Source organism: Gopherus flavomarginatus, chromosome 22 (genome assembly GCF_025201925.1).
Source record: "Gopherus flavomarginatus isolate rGopFla2 chromosome 22, rGopFla2.mat.asm, whole genome shotgun sequence".
Classification (NCBI taxonomy): domain Eukaryota; kingdom Metazoa; phylum Chordata; order Testudines; family Testudinidae; genus Gopherus; species Gopherus flavomarginatus.
Window position 1 is genome coordinate 14927061 of NC_066638.1, and position 18803 is coordinate 14945863.

Sequence of the window (18803 nt, forward strand, 5' to 3'; positions counted from 1 at the left end):
CCATTTTTGCATTTGGCAAGCAGCATGTATTTCAAACAGAACTGAAATTAGCATGGTTGTATTTAAATAATTTTATATAGAACCATTTGATAGCTAAGTATCTTGGTACATGTTAATCATATAATTTAATGAATGATATTGGTTAGCTAATTGCGCTTACTGCACTGCCTATAAACAATTGTCAGCAACAGAAAACAATTTAAAACCATCCCCACATTTTAATTCCAGGACACTTTAAATAGGCCACATTTGGGAAACAAAGCCTGAGACCTCTTTACCAAGCAACTAATTTGTCACATTATGAGAATTTAGAATGTAAATTTAATGAACCCTGACAGTGAGTTTAATCAAGATTTAGAAATGGGGAAGTGAAAAAGAGAAAATAGTTGTTCAAAGCCTGTATAATATTACAGACATTTGTCTCTACCATTTCCTATCATTTCTACAGGAAGCCCCTTTCTCTCACCCTGCACAATAATAAAAACAAACATCTTCCTTCAGATTAGGATCTCAAACACAACAAGCATTACAATTCTGCAAAGAAGTGAAACTGGCCATTCTATTTTCAGCATAATACAAAAACACAACTGCATATAGAGCAAAAACCAAAAGCATACGTTGGCTTTGATTCTGGGCTCCAATTTGGTTCCTTTAGAGTGCCAAAGAAACAAGCAGCCCACCAGGACTCCATCAAGTGCAGGCCTGGCCAAATGGCCCTGGTCATGTCCTTTGAGGGTTGTGCAGGAGCACTGTGAAATCTGATTATTCTGGGCTGCCAAACAGCTCTAGAGAGAGAGGCTGCAGGGTGCATAAAACAGAGCAGTTCCAGAGTCATGCCAAACTCCAGACCAAACTAGAGTCCTGGAGGTATAAATCCTCATGTGCTATGCATCTAAGCATAACACAGACCCTGGCCTACTCAATTATCAGTTTTTAGATTATCTGGAGTTATTAACACCACAAAGGATATTTTATAAATAGGTGCTGTACACCACAGAACTGAAATACTGACCAGGAGAACTGGAGATAGGCCTATAGAGCCTCTCAAACTGTAACTACTCTAGCTGGATGCTGATCAAATCAGATTTGGAAAAGGTTTGTAATAACTCACTTGGTAGCAAAAAAAAGCAAAAGGAGCTGTGACTGGTTGAAAATCTTTTGGACAAGGCTGCTCTCCTGTGATGACATCTCCACTCAAAGACAGAGAGCTAACACGGGAATTGGAGATTCCCCACACTATGAGAATAGACAACGAGGTGGTAGTCTCCTGGCAGATCCAATCAGCAGACACATTTGCTAACACCGGTATAGAAGTGGGTTCATGAAAGGCCCACTGTTATAATCTGAAGTGTTCACCCGCCCCATTTATAAAAAGCAATTTTCTGTGAAATGTGTATGCAATTCCACTCCTGTTTTAAAATACTAATGCTGATATTCAATTTAAAATTAATAAATGTTTGACCTATGTGACGAAGTAGGACTGTTCAGGGGTGCCTCGGTTTCCCATATGCATTTCTTAAATCTTTAGGGAGTGTGATTGTTGCAGAGCAAAGGGCCAGTGTGCAACAACAGTGTGCATAAATGGCTGACACTCTGTCTCCTGGCAACTAATTGCCTTAGTATTAGAGAACAAAGGAATCAGGTGACCTCCTGGCCCAGGAAAGGAATAAAAAAAGAGGAGGAGGGGTGGGAGGGTGAGTCAGTTTGGGGCTGGCTGGGGATATGGCGTGAGAAGCAGACTTGGTTGTCTGGCTCACTGTCCCCCCAAACAGACCTGGCTGAGGGGTCCTGTTCTCTGTACCTACAAGTTCTGTTTTAGACTTTGTTCCTGTCATCTAATCAACCTCTGTTTTACTGGTTGGCTAAGAGTCATGTCTGACTGCGAAGTAGGGGTGCGAGGACCCTCTGCTTTCCCCAGAACTCCGCCTGGATATACTCGCTGTAGGAAGCGCACGGAGGGGCAGAGGATGCTGAATGTTCCAAGGTCAGACCCAGGAAGATGGAAGCCATGTGAGCTGCTTGCCCTGAAGACAGTCTGCACACAGAGAGGAGACTTCACCAGAGTCCTGACTGGCTTTGTAGGGAGTAGTTCCAGAGCATCACCCCCAGACTCCGTGACACTTACAAACAAGCTTCTCTTCATTTTGCTCACTTTGTGACTTATATTTATAGTTTTAAGGAATCCAAGAAAAGGAGATCCCTAATCCACCACCTGATTTACTTCAATGGACCCTCCTTCATGAACACTTCATTTAAAAAAAAAAAAAAAAAAGTTATTTTGGTCTCAACATTAACAATTTCAGTTGTTCTCCCTTCTGAAGTCCAACTGTCTCTTATTTCTCTTCCTATGGTTGGTTTCTGGGTCAGGACAACAATTCTAAAAACTGATAGAATGACAATTTTTTTCAAAAGGTGTCTCATCTTTGCAGAGCTGTAGGTAATTGGTCCAACAAATTAATGCTGTTGCTCTACAAGTCACCCCTTAAAACGTTCCTAAAGCTCCTCTCATAATATTCAAATTGCATTATGCAAGGACTGGATTGAAAAGTGGAATGATTCATAGTACTCTTAAGGCCAATGGTATATGATCAATTGTTAAAATGGATGCATTTCTCACAGCACCTAATTTATTTTATTCTATAGCCGTTTCCATTGTTTTTGACAGAGAACACAGCATAGTAAGTAGGTGATTATATGGCAACAATCCAGCAGCAAGCACACAGTTTAACGGCCCTGATTCCAGGAGATTCTGATTTCAAAACTACAAATATAATATTAAAGAAGTTAGACTATGGCCTACAAAGCAAGGACAATATCTAGGGACAGTCTCCCCAGGAAAATAGCTGACGTTTTCATGCCTTCGCATGAAATATTTAAAAACAAATATATAGCATGGAACCAGTCCTGCACAGGCCAATGGACAGACTAAACTAAAAGGTGTTCTCCATCTCCAACGTCTGTGCTGAAGATGCCATGAAAAGGTGCCCTAAGATGACCTGTCATCTCTCTCCCTCTCGAGTCTTTTTGGCACTGCCACCACAGGACTTATTATTGGATCAGGACTCCATTGTGCTAGGTGCTGTACAGATAGAACAAAAGACAGCGCTCTTGCAGGATTTCCAACAAAATTAAATGCAACACAAACTAATTCATAGGTAACAAAGCTTATACCTGAAATCTTTGACATCTGCATCAATCCCATTTTGTACAGGCAAACCATTGGTCTTATCCATCACATCTCCCTCCTCCTTTAGATCTCCTAATTTATCTCCATCAAATGTGCCCTTATTTTTCTTATCACTTTTATCATTTTCATCATTCTCTGCATCCCTTGGACCCTGGAAAAAATAACATTTTAATGTATTCATTTTGAGATCAAGTTTATTTTTCTCCCTGGGGATAATAAATTGCAAAGTTAAAGGGACATGTCATCTTAAAGTCATTTTTACTTGTAACAATAATAGGTAACATTTAACATTATCATAACTGCAAGCAGTTACGGAATCAGTATTTTTTTTCTTTCCAAGTCTACTCTGTGCATTTTACAAGATTATATACAATCAATTTAACAGTTTCCTCTATGCAGTAAGTCAGTGCCTGATTTTGTTAACACTTTAAACATTTACTTTAATGGGTAACACTTTCAAGAGCCTTCACATTCTATTTTCAAAACTGACTTTAGGCATTTAGCAGTTTAAGTCACACTGACTTTCAATAACACTCAGGCTTTAAGAACCTAAACTCACTTTTGAAAAATGGGATGCATGCTTTTGAAAATTTTGCCCAATGGGACTACTGACATAAGTAAAACTACGCTGATGCTTATAAATTTATTTGGGCATAAACTTTCGTGGGCTAAAACCCACTTCACCAGATGCATGTGGGTTTTAGCTGACGAAAGCTTATGCTTAAATAAATTTGTTAGTCTCTAATGTGCCACAAGGATTCCTGGTTGTTTTTGCTGATACAAACTAACACGGCTACCACTCTGAACCCTGTCTCATGCCTGTGTGTTTGCAATGGGCCATACTTCAGTTTCACATATTTGTGCGTGGGGAAGGGAGCGATGTCTTCTAGCAGCACATAGAGAAAATATTTTCCACTAAAGAAAGCTGCATTCATTGACAGTCTACTACTACAAATGAGCGAAAAGTAGTTCATGCATGATGTGAGTAGTGCCTGAACGCTATGAAAACTATAGTAAGTTTCCATTCTGCCTTACTACAGATTATCTATTGGTAGAACCTTATTTCATATTTGAACTAGACATTTTGTGTTTAGAAAGTAAAGCTCTTCTGATGCCACCATTCAGTAAAACAGCATTTTTACTAATTAGCATCACCAGTAAACTAGAAAATGCCAGTTCAGTTATGAATATAAATTGGGCCCAACCCTCCAACCTTTACTCACCCAAACAGGACCATCAAACAAGCCTATCGGTTTCAGGACTGAGCCTCATTTTCAACTTCATTTCACAGTTTAAATATGGCAACAACAGATCGTTGTTCTGCATATTAATAATAGTGCATTGAGCTTACTGGTATATGCAGTGTTGTTGTAGCAGTGTCAATGCCGGGATATTAGAGAGAAGGTGGGTGAGTAATATCCTTTATTGGACAAACTTCTGTTGGTGAGAGAGACAAGGGCTCACTAACAGAAGTTGGTCTAATAAAGGATATTTGCATCCATCTTCAAGGCTGAGGATGTGAGGGAGATTCCCAAACCTGAGACATTCTTTTAGGTGACAAATCTGAGGCACTTTCCCAGATTGATGTGTCATTAGAGGACATTTGAAACAAATTGATAAACTAAATAGTAATAAGTCACGAGGACCAGATGGTATTCACTCAAGAGTTCTGAAGGAACTCAAATGTGAAACTGCAGAAAAATGTGGAAAACATAATCCCAACTATACATATAAAATGATGGGGGTCTAAAGTAGCTGTTACCAGTCAAGAAAGATGTTGGAATCTCTGTGGATAGTTGTCTGAAAACATCCACTCAATGTGCAGCGGCAGTCAAAAAAGTGAACAGAATGTTGGGAATCCTTAAGAAAGGGATAGGTAATAAGACAGAAAATATCGTATTGCCTCTATATAAATCCATGGTACGCCCACACCTTGAATACTGTGTGCAGATGTGGTTGCCGCATCTCAAAAAAAGGTATCTTGGAATTGGAAAACATTCAGAAAAGGGCAACAGAAATGATGATGGGTATGGAACGGCTGCCATATGAGGAGAGATTAATGAGACTCGGACTTTTCAGCTTGGAAAAGGATGACTAAGGGGTGACATGATTGAGGTCTATAAAATCATGAGTGGTGTGGAGAAAGTAGACAAGGAAGTGTTATTTACTCCTTCTCATAACACAAGAACAAGGGGTTAGCAAATAAAATTAATAGGCAGCAGGTTTAAAAACAAACAAAAGGAAGTATTTCTTCACATAACGCACAGTTAACCTGTGGAACTCTTTGCCAGAGGATGTTGCGAAGGCCAGTACTATAAAAGGATTCAAAAAAAGAACTAGGTAAGTTCATGGAGGACAGGTCCATCAACGGCTATTAACCAGGATGTGTAGGGATGGTGTCCCTAGCCTCTGTTTGCCAGAAGCTGGGAATGGGCAATGGGATGGATCACTTGATGATTCCCTGTTCTGTTCATCCCCTTTGGGGCACATGGCACTGGCCACTGTCGGAAGACAGGATACAGGGCTAGATGAACCTTTGGTCTGACCCAGTGTGGCCACTCTTATGATCTTATTACCTTGGCCCCTTATCTTTCGATCATATTGGGGCAGTTTTCCTTTGAAGAAAGAATGTAATTTACTATGGTGTAGCAGTTATCAATTTGGAATGATAAGGACTTGTATAAAAAAATGCTCTGTTTTCATCATAAACCACCATTTAGACTATTCGCCAACATTAGATTAGTTAACAGTTTCCCCGCTTCCTTTAAATTTTTCAGATTTCTAAACACTTATCAACATCCAAGCCCTACTTCTTTCTTAAGTGCCAGGGCTCAACAAATTTAGCAGGCACCTACTAATTAGGTGCTGACAAAAAATAAACGTATCAAGTTTGTGGATGATACCAAACTGGGAGGGGTCGCAAGTGCTTTGAAGGATAAGATTAAAATTCAAAATAAACTGGACAAACTAGAGAAATGATCTGAAGTAAATAGGATAAATTTCAATAAAGAAATGCAAAGTATTCTACTTGAGAAGGAACAATCAGATGCACACATACAAAACAGGAAAAAACTGCCTAGGAAGGAGTACTGTGGAAAGGGATCTGGGGATCATAATGGATCACAAGCTAAATGAGAGTCAACAGTGCAATACTGGTGCAAAAAAAGCAAACATCATTCCAGGATCTATTAGCAGGAGTGTTGTAAGCACGACAGAAGTAGTAATTATTCCGCTCTAATCTGCGCTGATACAGACTCAACTGGAGTATCGTGTCCCATTCTGGGTGCCATATTTCAGGAAAGATAAGGACAAATTGGAGAACGTCCAGAAAAGAGCAACAAAAGTGACCTATGAGGGTAGATTGAAAAAAATGAGTTTGTTTAGTTTGGAGAAGGGAAGAGCGAGGGGGGACATGTAACAGTTTTCAAGTACATAAAAGGTTGTTACAAGAAGGAGGGAGAAAAATTGTTCTAGTTAACCACTGAGGATAGGATAAGAAACAACAGGCTTTACTTGCAGCAAGGGAAGTTTAGGTTGGACATGCGGAAAAATCTTCCTGTCAGGATGGTTAGGCATTAGAATACATTGCCTAGAGCAGGGGTTGGCAACCTGCGGCACGGGAGCCCATTTTTACTGGCACACTTCTGCTAGCCAGGGTCCCACTCAGCCTGCCACTGGTCTGGGATCCTGGCTGCCGACTCCACTCAGCGCGCTACTGGTCTGGGGTTCCCTCTGCCGCTGGCCTGGGACCTTGGCCGCCAGCCTGGATGGATGGAACCTGGGCCGGCAGCAGGCTGAGTGGGGCCGGCAGACAGAACTCCAGACCGGCAGCAGGTTGAGCGGCTCAGCACACTGCCGGTCTGGGGTTCCGTCTGTTGCCTGCGCCGATGGTCTGGGGTCCCAGCCGTCAGCCCTGCACATCCCGCAGCCGGACTGGATAGACGGAACCCCAGGCCAGCCACGGGGTGAGTGGAGCTGGTGGATGGGACCCCGGCTGGCAGGTGCTGGCGGACAGAACCCCAGACCGGCCGTGGGGTGAGCGGAGCTGGTGGCAGACAGAACCCCAGATCGGCAGCGTGGGTGGCAGACAGAACCCCAGACCGGCCGCGTGGGTGGCAGACAGAACCCCAGACCGGCCGTGGGGTGAGCAGAGCTGGTGGCAGACAGAACCCCAGATCGGCAGCGTGGGTGGCAGACAGAACCTCAGACCGGCAGCAGGATGAGCCACTCATCCCGCTGCAGGTCTGAGGTTCCATCTGCTGGCCCCTGCCAGCCGGGATCCCTGCCGCCAGCCCCGCTCAGCCCGCTGCCAGTCTGGGGTTCTGTCAGGAGACCCCTGTAAAATTTATTACTGGCAAACTAAGCCTTAAATTACTGAAGACTTGGCTCACCACTTCTCAAAGGCTGCCAACCCCTGGCCTAGAGAGGATGGGGAATCTCCGTCGTTGTCTAAGCTGCTTTCAAAAACCTCGGAATGCCTGTTAGGCATGGTCTAGATAATACTAGTTCAGTCCCCTGCATTCACAACAGGACTAAGACGACCTCTGAAGGTCCCTTCCAGTGCTATGATTCTATGGAATGAGGCTCTCCAGAAGGGTGCAGAAGTTATGTTCTGATGGGAAACTCAGAACAACTAGTAGAAGGAGTGAGTACAACACCTTATATGATAGATGAGGCATCTGTGCTCCACCATACCCCTCCTATATCAACCCAGCTAGTAGATGTTTGGGAGTTTGAGAGCTATCCCTTCTTGGCAGTTTGAGGGTGTACGATTTCTTCCCACTGCAGTGGGATGGGACTTGATTATACCCGTCTCTCTCCTTACAAGCGAGAGAAGGGCTAGTTAACAAGTAGTATGAGCTGGCTGCTCTGCTCCCTTCTTTGCCAGAAGCACATAGTGAGGAGCAGGACACTGGTCACAGAAAAGAGAACAGTCCTTGAGTAAATTCCCACTATGTAATGTGCCATTTGTTAATGTGCAATGATTTTTGCAACACACTTTTGAAAAAACTGAGAATAAGCTCATAGCAAAGCATGCTTTAAAGAGTATTCAAGAACACCAGCATTTAGCCAAGTATTTTTGCATATCGTATTTCCAGCCAGGAGTCTAGTGTCTCAAGACAGCAGGTGTGTTCACCAACAGGATCAGAGACTGCTGGCCATCTCACTCCAGCTGTATTTCCTTCTCCTACAACCCATCACTTAAGCATGAACAACTACTAAGATGGTGGCTTACCCTTTTTGACATGGTGGTGGATACAACCGCAACACCCACAAGAGGTAGAATATCTGTCTTTGGGAAGGAAGTAAAAAACAGCAACAAATGGAAGGGGGAAAAAATCATGGAAACCCAAATTTCAGAATCAGGCACACTTACAAATCCTCCTTTTCTGAGACAGGAATCCCCAGGAGATGAGCTCAACACATATTCTACCATGCTAACTCCAAGTCCTCCGCTCTCTGACCGTGGCGACAGCACCGAGTTGACATCACTATTCACATGAAAGCCTTGACCAGGTCTTCTCTGAACCATTATTGGTTGGGAAACAGAATGATCTACAACAAATCCAGACACATACATTTAAGGTTCATTATTAGTAGTGCTACCTTACAGTGCCGTGGCCCTAGCCGTAGACCATAGCCCCATTGTGACAGGCACTGTATAAACACAGAACAGAAACAGACTCTGCCCAAAGGGGCTTCCCATCCAATTACAAAGATGAATAAGTCACTAGAAAAGCTTTGTAGAGTGTCTTAATTATAAAGAGAATTTACAAACAAAGCAGCTGCCATTTTGACAGTTAGACGATATTCACAAGGGTGGAAGAGACTGGCTTTCCTCCTTTCACTGAAAATATCTTTGATGAAGAGCAGGTTGTGGGTTTTTTTGTTTTGTTTTGTTTTAAACAGAAAGCCTGAAATTTTCTGGATTGCTCCTGTAGTGGGGAAACTGTCTTAATCTGCATTAAATGAGGCCATGGCTAGGAAATATCACAGAAAAACATCCACTCCTCAGGGACCTGATCCTTTAAGTACTCAGGACCTTCAACCACCATTGGCTTCTAAAGGATTTGGGGGTGCTTAGCGCCTTGCACTGCTTGACAGCCCCAATCACTGACAGAAGCTGAAAAGGGAACATTTCTAAAAACGGTTTTCCCAATATCTTTTTCATATCTCCATAAAAAAGATAATCAAATGAAAGATTGTTAAGGCTGCAAAGTCCAGCACTCAAGTTAGAAATGCCAGAACTAAGCTGGTCCATGCAATCTTTTATTTGCCTCTTTGGGTGCATGAATTGATACAGCCTAATTACATGATCTCATACTCCCTACCCCCCAACTGATTAATTCCCTCCCAGGTTTTGGCCCCAGCTCTGCAAGAAATGGCCATGTGCAACCTCTCAGATCCTCAGTTATCTCATCTCTACAAGGGAGAGGAAAAAGGACAACTACTACTTGCCTGCCTTCTAGGTAGGGGTATGAAGAAAGAATGACTGAGGCGTAGGCAGGAAGATTAACAGTAGCCAGTGAAAGAGGTAAGACTAGGGCTAAAATCTGCATGAATGCTTAAAATTACTTCAGCGCCTAAGTTTCATTAAAAGTCGATAGGATGTTGCAGCCTACATCCTATTTTCAAAAGTGACTTAGGCCTTGTCTATACTACACAATTAAGTTGACCTATGTTAGGTCAACTTACAGCCACCACAGTAACTACTGCAGTTTTTCATGTCCACACTATCCTCCTTCTGCCAGTGGTGCGTATCCTCACCAGGAATGCTTGCACCAACTTAAGAGGGGCAGTGTTGGGGGCTGAGTGCCCAGGCTCTCAGCTCAATGCAGAGCTCCCTGTTGGAAGGTCGCAGAGCTGAGAAGTGATGTAAGTAACAGTGCCGATACAGACACTGCATCAGTCTACCTACATCAACCTACAGCACTACACCTCTCCTGCAGGTGGAGTGATTAGATCGGTGTAGTGGGGGGAACTTACATCAGTGGGAGCAATGCTGTAGCATTGACGCTTACAGAATTAGAGGTTGACATAAGCTGCCTTATGTCAACTTTAAACTATAGTGCAGACCTGGCCTTAGGCACTTTTGAAAACTTTATCCTGGAGCTTGTGGCATGGAAACTTTCAGCCCAAATCATTAAAGTTTGTTAAAAGTTACAAATAAATGAAAATAAAAGAATTTTTATAATTGTTAGGCAGCCATAATAACTGCAACTGTTCCACCTACATTATACATGTACACAACATGTATGATTTAGTAGACTAAATATCTGAGTGACAATTGCTATTTCTACTGATCCTTTTGTGATTTCTTCGGCTTTCTGTTAATTCCAGTTTTACACAGGACTGGTATGAATAGCTATAATCTGAAACAACCAGGTTTTTGACACATTTGGTAGATGTGAAATTCAGAATTAGCCAGCTTGCTAAGGAAGTTACCTGATGTTCCCCAAGCACTGTCTCTCCACTGATCTCCCAAAAATATCCCTTTTGGTCCATCTTTGCTTGAATCATCAGTTTCCCAAAACTTTTTACCTGGCAACAGCTGCTGCAAATAAAAAGGAATGAACATGTTTAACGTTAGCATAAAAGTGCAAGTGTAAACAATAAAGCTTTTCCTTGTAGAACAAAAAAATCAGTCACGTTAAAACAAGCGGACAGACACTTTACAATCAGAGTGCTTCTTTCCCACGGTGAAAGCAATGAAGCGATTGTGACATCCTGTGGAAGCATAAAGTAACTCAGGAAAATAGGAGAGATCCTACATGCATCAGCCCTTTATGCCTAACACACACACACACACACCCACACACACACCATCAGCATTCACAAATTTCTATGCATGAGAGCCATTTGTAACAAATCTTAGTAGGAAAGATATGTTCTCATCAGAAGAGACTGTTTTAATGAATCTGAATTGTACATAGTTACCTACAGAATCTTCACTCCAATGCGGGAGACTGGAAATTTCCATCTCTCGCATGCAAATATTGTGGGTCTGATCCCATAAGGTGCGCAGCACCTCAACTCCCAGTGCATTCCATGTAAGTTAAGGGTACTTAATGCTTCGGAGAATATTTGTATACAGTGATGAGAGTGAACAGTTCTAAGCCACTGCTTTTGCACAGCTCATGTTATTCTGAAAAAGTGCTTAACTTTTCTTTTCATTCAGGGGCGCCAGGATAGAAAACCACCCTCAGTTTAAATCAATTCCAGCATAGTGGAGCAACAGCAAAAAGGACAAACTTCACAAACATATACCTGGCATAACAGATGCTTTTTTAAAATAGCAGTTCATACAGCAAACATCTGCCTTATGGCAACTACATATGGCAAGCGGAATGTCAAGTGCTGTTTAAGTGCCTTAGACAATAACAGTACAATCTTTAAATAAAATACTCGCTTTCAATGGGAGTGGTGTAATTCAGAGAGAGAAAGAGTAGCACATTTATAGCAAGGACGACAATAAATAAGCTTATCTGCTGAATTCTGGACCGAATGAAAGGAGTTGGATGATTAACAAACACACTCATTTAGATTACCGCACAGTATGAATAAAAATCTTAACAGGACTAGTCAAAGTGTCCCATATATTAGAAATGCTGAGCAGCTCAAGTCTATATAATTTAGCAGAAGGTTTGTGTTAACTCAGGGTGTTACAGGATAACAGAGCCAATATTCACTCAAAGACGAAGAGATACATGTGATGAAGCAGGCTTAAATATGCATAAGCAGTTTTTAAATCTATGGCGGGCCGGGGGAGGAAGCAGATACACAACTTTTGTTTGGTATGTATTTTTAACCTGAAGTCTTGTCTGATTCAGATACACACTGTAAAACAATCTCTCCGCGACAAAGGATACCTGAAGGTACATGGATTTGAATATCAAGAGTAATAGGTTGTGCAAAGGACAGCAAAACTGGTACTAAAATAAAACTGATACCTCACCTATGAAAAGCAGAATTCCCTCTACTGCACCACTTAAAGTTACAAAAGATAAAAAGGTAGGCTATATTCAGATACATAATCAACAATCAGTGATGCTGTGGAATATCTAACATCAAACACCACCCCTGTCCTGGTGCCATGGCAAGCCTATTCTAGAAGCTACACTGAGAAGCAACTGAACGAAAGAGACCATTACAGGATCTGCAACCACAAAAGAATAATTCCTTAAGTAAGAAAACAGATAGAAGGGCACTGGCCAAACAAAACTGAACCCTTTACTAGGGGAAAGCCTGCCTGAGTAGCAAGCATAGAACAAATTTAAATAAACTAATGAACAAAAAAAATTAACAGCACTGCTGTTTATAACCACAAGTCTGAATCTATAGACTTCAATGGGGAAAACTTAGGGGGCAGCAGGAATTATTGTATACGATTCACTTCCCACTTACCACTATCACTGAACAAATGCTCCAAAGAGGTGGTGCAGGGAGGGGAGGAAACTGAAGTCCTATAATGCTGGAGGTGAAACACACATGAAATAGATCTCACACGCAAATCAGAGGATATAAAAAAAGATCATGGCCAGTAATGGTCATGAACTAACCTGCAAGGAGCCTCAAGGTCCAAAATATGAAGTATCCAGTTATATGATGATGTGCACCAATTGGTGGCAATGCCAGATGGCATGCAGTTCTCTGGGTCAAAGCCCTCCTACAGGAAGATTAGTCTACCACACAGGAACCCAGACAAAACCTCAGTTTCTCTATCTTGTGTGATGAAAGGCCATGTATCAGAATGGCACCCAAATGGGATATAAATATAGATAAAATCGAGGAAGCTGAGACTACTCAATAGTATTGCATTTCCTCTTTTACTGAAGGCATGCACTTCGGTAAGTTCTGCCACAGCCCAACTTCTCCTTCTACCTCATCATGCAGTCATAGCCTTCCTTTTTGCCATTGTCCTGCCACAATAGTTATGTATGAAGTCATGCTTCTGAATTTGTAAGAACACGATAGGCATGCACACACCTTTACACATGTAAGCATAATAGAGTATATCCCACAGTTCTTGAACCACCACTAAAGTCATTATTAGATATTAAAAACCCTGCAGTATCTGCACTACTCTTTAAAACAGGTTCTCTCTATCAATAGTAAAATAAAGATAGATCTGAAATGCTTTGTAGTACCGTATGTACTATGAAGTCAGACTCTGAAAAGCTCCTTTTAACACAAGCTGAGGATGATTTCCTTTCCTAGATCCAAAACCAAGATGGTATAATATTAGATATTATATATTAGCTTTCTGCACCACAAGTTTGAAAGTCCCAGTTCTCAAGAACAATACTTTTAATTGAATTCTCCATCAGTTCAATGATGACACCTCACTCACTTCAATAGGGTTTCCATCTTGCATGCCATTGTCTGGCCAAGACCATTTACCCATTTAATAGTCTCCTATGAATCTTCCAATCTACTCTCTTCCATTTTCAGATGCAGGGCTTTCCCCCTTCCCAAAAATTTAATGATCTCTACATTGGGATTCTATTTGGTGGCACTAGCCCCCTTTTTCATCTCCTTCCTTTAAAATACAATGCAACTGTAGAGGGCAGACACACTTTACTCTGTTTGCACCCTTAGCTCCATGGGAAGAAAATATCCTAGTTTTCCATTTCTGGTCCTTTATACTCTGGTTTAACCCCCAATACAGCCAGTGACTATTACAGTTAGTAAGCAGCAAGGGAAATGTCTATCCAAGAAAAGTATATGGGGGACAATATCAAACTTTTTTTTTTTTTTTTTAAACACAAGTTTGAAGGTGAATCTAGTTCTCATAAAGATGCTGGATTGACAGCCTTAAAGACTAGTCGTATTTATTACACTACAGGTGAGGAGCAAGAAGCAAAAGTACGAGCATACCCTATACTGCCCTCCAACATGCTCCAAAACTAATCGGGAGAGATCAACTCTAGGAAGAAGACGGTTCAATCTCCATGGCCCCTGGAAACAATCATCTTTCTGCTAAGAGAGTCAAGCAACTGGGTCATTTGTGGAGGTGGTTTTTGTTAAGTGGATCGTTTGTCCTCTGGAACTGGACTGAGCCTAAGTCATTTCAGACAGACCACAAGAAGCAGGATGGTAGCAACTTAGGATCACTATAGCAATCTAGAAGCAAAAAGGTTCTTTATCCATTTTTAAAATGTCTTTATGGAGACTGACTGGCTCTCTTACTGGGAACTAAATGTCTCAAGGGGTTTGTAATATACTAATCTCTGTAATATTGTTTGTATTGCAGTAGTGCCCTGAGGCACCTAACACGGATCCCCTATAATGATATGTACTGTACACATCTTTAAAACAATACAGAAGTCCCCAGCCCCAAGAGCTCACAATCTAAACATAATTAGGCAACAGGCACAGAAACAAGGTGTGCTCTGTTAACACCTCCCCACACACACACACACACACACACAACTGGCAGCTGCTTCACCAGCTTCTCTGTGCACAAGCAGTAGTCATTCCAGCACAGCTAAAGATAATGTTAGGAGGTGAAGCATTTACAAACAGGGCAAGATTTTCCAAGCCTTCCTCTATTGTTGTGTGCTAAAATGGTCATTAAGTATCTGCTAGCCACAGAGCTGAAGGAATTTATCAGCTGTCTCTCTCCTTCCGCTTCCACCACCATCTCAACTCATCAGAATTTCCAGGCCAGAAAAAGACTATTTACACAGGCACTCTGAGAATCGGAATTTCTCAGATGAAGTGAAACAGAGCTGCCAAATTAAAATTCAGCTGCAATGAGCCACTCATTTAATAGGATGATACCTGTAAATGTAATATGATCGAGTGTTTTGAATAAACCACATCCCCTGTAATGCCAAAGGAAATGAAAGGAGGCAGAGTGTGCACGTGCACATGCATGAACTAAGGAGACAAAGAAGAATCACCAGGTTATGCGCTTTCAATAAAATACTTTGTTGGTTTACAATGAAAATGAACACCCGTCAGGAGCTTCCAGTTACCAGATTCTTTCACCATGGAGGTTACATAAAATGTAGCGTTTGGATCAGCAAATTCTCTATTTACACCTTCAGCAAAATCTGCTTTAAAAAATAATCAGTTTAAAATACTGACTTAAGAGTCTACAGAGAAGCACCTTGTGTTTAAGAAAATTGCCAGATAGTTGTTGGATTCATATAATTTTCAGGTCACTTTAAATACCAATACTCCTAAAAACATTCTCATCATCCAGAACAAATGGGATTGTAGCATCAACAGCTGACTTTTTCCCCCCAGAGATAAGTATTGTAAATGACCAGGGTCAGCCTTTGTCGAATTTTTAAGAGGTCAATGTAATTTTGTCTTTCTAATGGAATATAAATTAGATTTAGGATCTAAAATTAGTTTCTTAATTTTAAATGTTTGATATTTTGAACTTTCAACTGATCTTTTCAACACTGTGGATTAATGTAAACCTCTAGTCTTTTTTTTTTTAAAATCAAATTGAATATATTTTGCAAATTACTTACAAATCCCAATTACAGCAAAACTATGCAATGAAACAAGTAGATGGGGAAATTTTTACACTATGAATCACTGAGTTTAACTCTTCATATAAATACAATTGCATATAAACACGTTAGTATGCCTGTCCACTTAAAGGTTAGAAGTAGGGGAATACCCCTATGGAGTCCTAAACAACAGGTTCTGAAACACCACAGCAAGTGATCTTTAGTCACAGAATCATAGAAATGTAGGTCTGGAAAGCACTTTGATAAGTCATCTAGTCCAGTTCCCTGCTCTGAGGCAAAACTAAGTATTATCTAGACCAGCTGTTGCTGCGAGCAGGTTTCAAGGAAGTCACCACACAGGGCAGGCATTAGACTGGCTAGGGCCCAGGGCAGAAAGCCAAAGCTCAAGCCCCTGTGGCGGTGGGGCTGAAAAACAGTTGTTGTGGCACAGGTGGTCCCTGGAGTTTTTATACCATGTTGGGGGGAGCATCAGAAATACAAGGGTTGAGAACCCCTGATCTGGACCATTCCTAAGAGATATTTGTCAAGCCTGTTCTTAAAAATCTCCAACAGCGGGGACTTTACAACTGCCCTGGACAAGTTTTTCCTAATGTCTAAACTAAATCTCCCTTGCCGCAATTTAAGCCCATTACTTCCTATCTTGTCTTTAGCGGATAAGAAGAACAATTTATCACCCTCCTCTTTATAAAAACCTTTTATGTACCTGAATGAAGTTTATGTCCACACTTGGCCATCTCTTCTCCAATCTAAACAAAACAATTTTTTCAATCCTTCCTCCTAGGTATATTTTGTAGATATTAAATAATTTTCATTGCTCTTCTCTGGACTTTCTCCAATTTGTCCACATCCTTTGCAAAGTGTGGTTCCCAGAACTGCATGCAAAACTTCAGTTGAGGCCCTATCAGTGCTGACTGGGCAGAATGGAAGAATTACTTCTTGTGTCCTGCTTACAACACTCCTTTAATACAGCCCAGAATTGTTTTCGCTTTTTTCTTTTTGCCTTTTTTTTTTGGGCGGGGGGGGGAGGGAGGTGAGATAGTATTACATTGTTGACACACTGGGTAATGAGCCTACCCTGTCCTTGATCTTCCTCTTGCTTCTCAATTTATCTGTAAAAGTTTTTCTTTTTACTCTTTATGTCCCTAGCTAGTTGAATAATAATTTACTTCATTTTTACCATTTAAAATTATATATTTTTTTCTTATTCTAAAAAGGTTTATTTTTGAAGACATCTGAATTTAATAAAAAATCTGTTAAGGCCTAAAATTATAATCTCTTACAACATTTAAATAAAAAAATAAATACGCTGAATCCATGAGCCTGTATCAAAACATTAATTAGACTGTTTTTCAAGAAACAAAAAAAGAAGAAGGGGGGGAAAAACAATTTCTGAAGTCAAGCTTTATAAATTGGACACAATAGGTCATATACTGTATTAAGGACTTGATCCTGTGGGAGGCCCAAGAGTATCATCACAGACTTGGATTTGGCTTTTGACTCCAGGAGACACCATCATGGACCTCATTAAGATCATCCACTGAGCCCACCTGGGTGATCTCATGCTCCTATTTTATAGCTTCTCCCTATCTGAGCTGATTGGCTAAGTTCTCACCATTTTCTAACATACTAAAGAAGCACAGTTAGTAAGAGTCTAAAAATATTAAGCTATACATTTGCTTAAAATAAAACATATACACTTATAGTGTTCCCTCCTAGGCAGTAAAAAGATATACCAAGTCTAGTGTAAAGGTACTATTTAGTTGTAAAACAACGTTTTAATGGTTACATCTACAAATGAGAATGCATTTTGTTTAGAAAATAACTGAAGTACAAACAGAAAAGTTGCTTAAAATTGATGGTTTAAAAATCAATCCACCTTTTCTTGACGAACTTCACATCCCAAAGTGTTCTTTTTTTTTAATATATAATTCTGAAGTGAGCCACAAACTGGGCCTGTACAAAATTCTGATACAAACATTTTCACTGACTATCACTCAAACAACCTTATCTCTGCCTTTGCAGTGGTTATCTGTACAAAGCTGCCTAGTATTAATAGAGCACACTAAAACATCAGAACACTGAAGAACAGTCCTGCCTTCACATGGAGATCACAGTATCTGTTTTTGTTCAACACGTGTAAAATCATTTAACAGTTTGATGGATGATGTTAAACAAATCCTCCAGCCTCCAAGCTATCAAGAGCTGCTGTACCCAAACTTAAAAATGGCTTGGCAACAGACACAGCAATTAGCAAGGTGTAAAATTAAGGAATAGGCTTTGACCATATGAATTTTTTCATTTAAGTGCTTAATTGTGACAATGAATTCTCGTAAAGGAAAATCATCTATTTCTGATCAGTCCTGAAGTAGGAAAGTTAAGCGGATAAGAAGCAAATCTGTGAACTGAAAATATTTAAAGATTTAAATTAAAAATGGGCCTGATTCGAGCACGGGAGCCAGCCAACTTGCTGAAAAACAGAACTTACACTTCTATTTATTCTTTCAGAGAATCAAAGGTGATTGCACAATTAGGCTAAGATTGATAGTTGGGCACTGTTAAGGGGCAAATGCATTTCTTTTAACTTAGTTTTTAAAATGGCAATATGGAGCAATTAGAAACACTAAAATGAAGTATAATTCCACACTTAAAGGGCATGTTGAGATAAGGATTCCTTTGATACGTGATTATAAACCGGACCAAGTAAGTAACTAGCTGATTTAGATATTAAGCAAGTAGGCTTATACTGTGACACAAGATGGTGATGCCATTAGAGAGACTATAGCAGCAGTGTGAGAACTCCACAGAAAATCCCACAAATAGATGCTCCGTCCTTCTATCGTATATGTATCATTGTTTAAACACTCATACATAGCACTGCAAATTTACTATTTTACAAACATAGTTAGATATCACCTGCCCTGAAGAGGTTGCAATCTACATAGCACCTTAGTGAGGGGAGCACAACACGCTTTACAAACTAGCCACACTTCTTATTTTTAAAAGCTGCCCATCATCATGGTACCTAAGTGTGGAGGGGGAAGGTGCTATTTTGCTCTCACATAAGATGGCTCTCCACAATGATGATCACTCCCACTAACCAAAGAACCCAAATCTCTAGCTTTCGG

General features: G+C 40.7%; 1 protein-coding gene across 11 annotated transcripts in view; it reads right to left on the bottom strand.

The window, feature by feature from the left end:
- The window catches only part of PUM1 (pumilio RNA binding family member 1), a 123593-nt gene that overhangs the window by 65520 nt on the left and 39270 nt on the right, over positions 1-18803 (bottom strand). For 8 of the 11 annotated variants that reach the window (XM_050932296.1, XM_050932294.1, XM_050932295.1 and 5 more), the window contains 3 exons: positions 10634-10742; positions 8565-8743; positions 3172-3338 (listed from right to left, as the gene is read on the bottom strand). In XM_050932296.1, the coding sequence (XP_050788253.1) occupies positions 3172-3338; positions 8565-8743; positions 10634-10742 (455 nt within the window). The remainder of the gene's footprint in view (positions 1-3171; positions 3339-8564; positions 8744-10633; positions 10743-18803) is intronic. The other 3 variants (XM_050932299.1, XM_050932291.1, XM_050932298.1) reach the window with 1 other exon arrangement.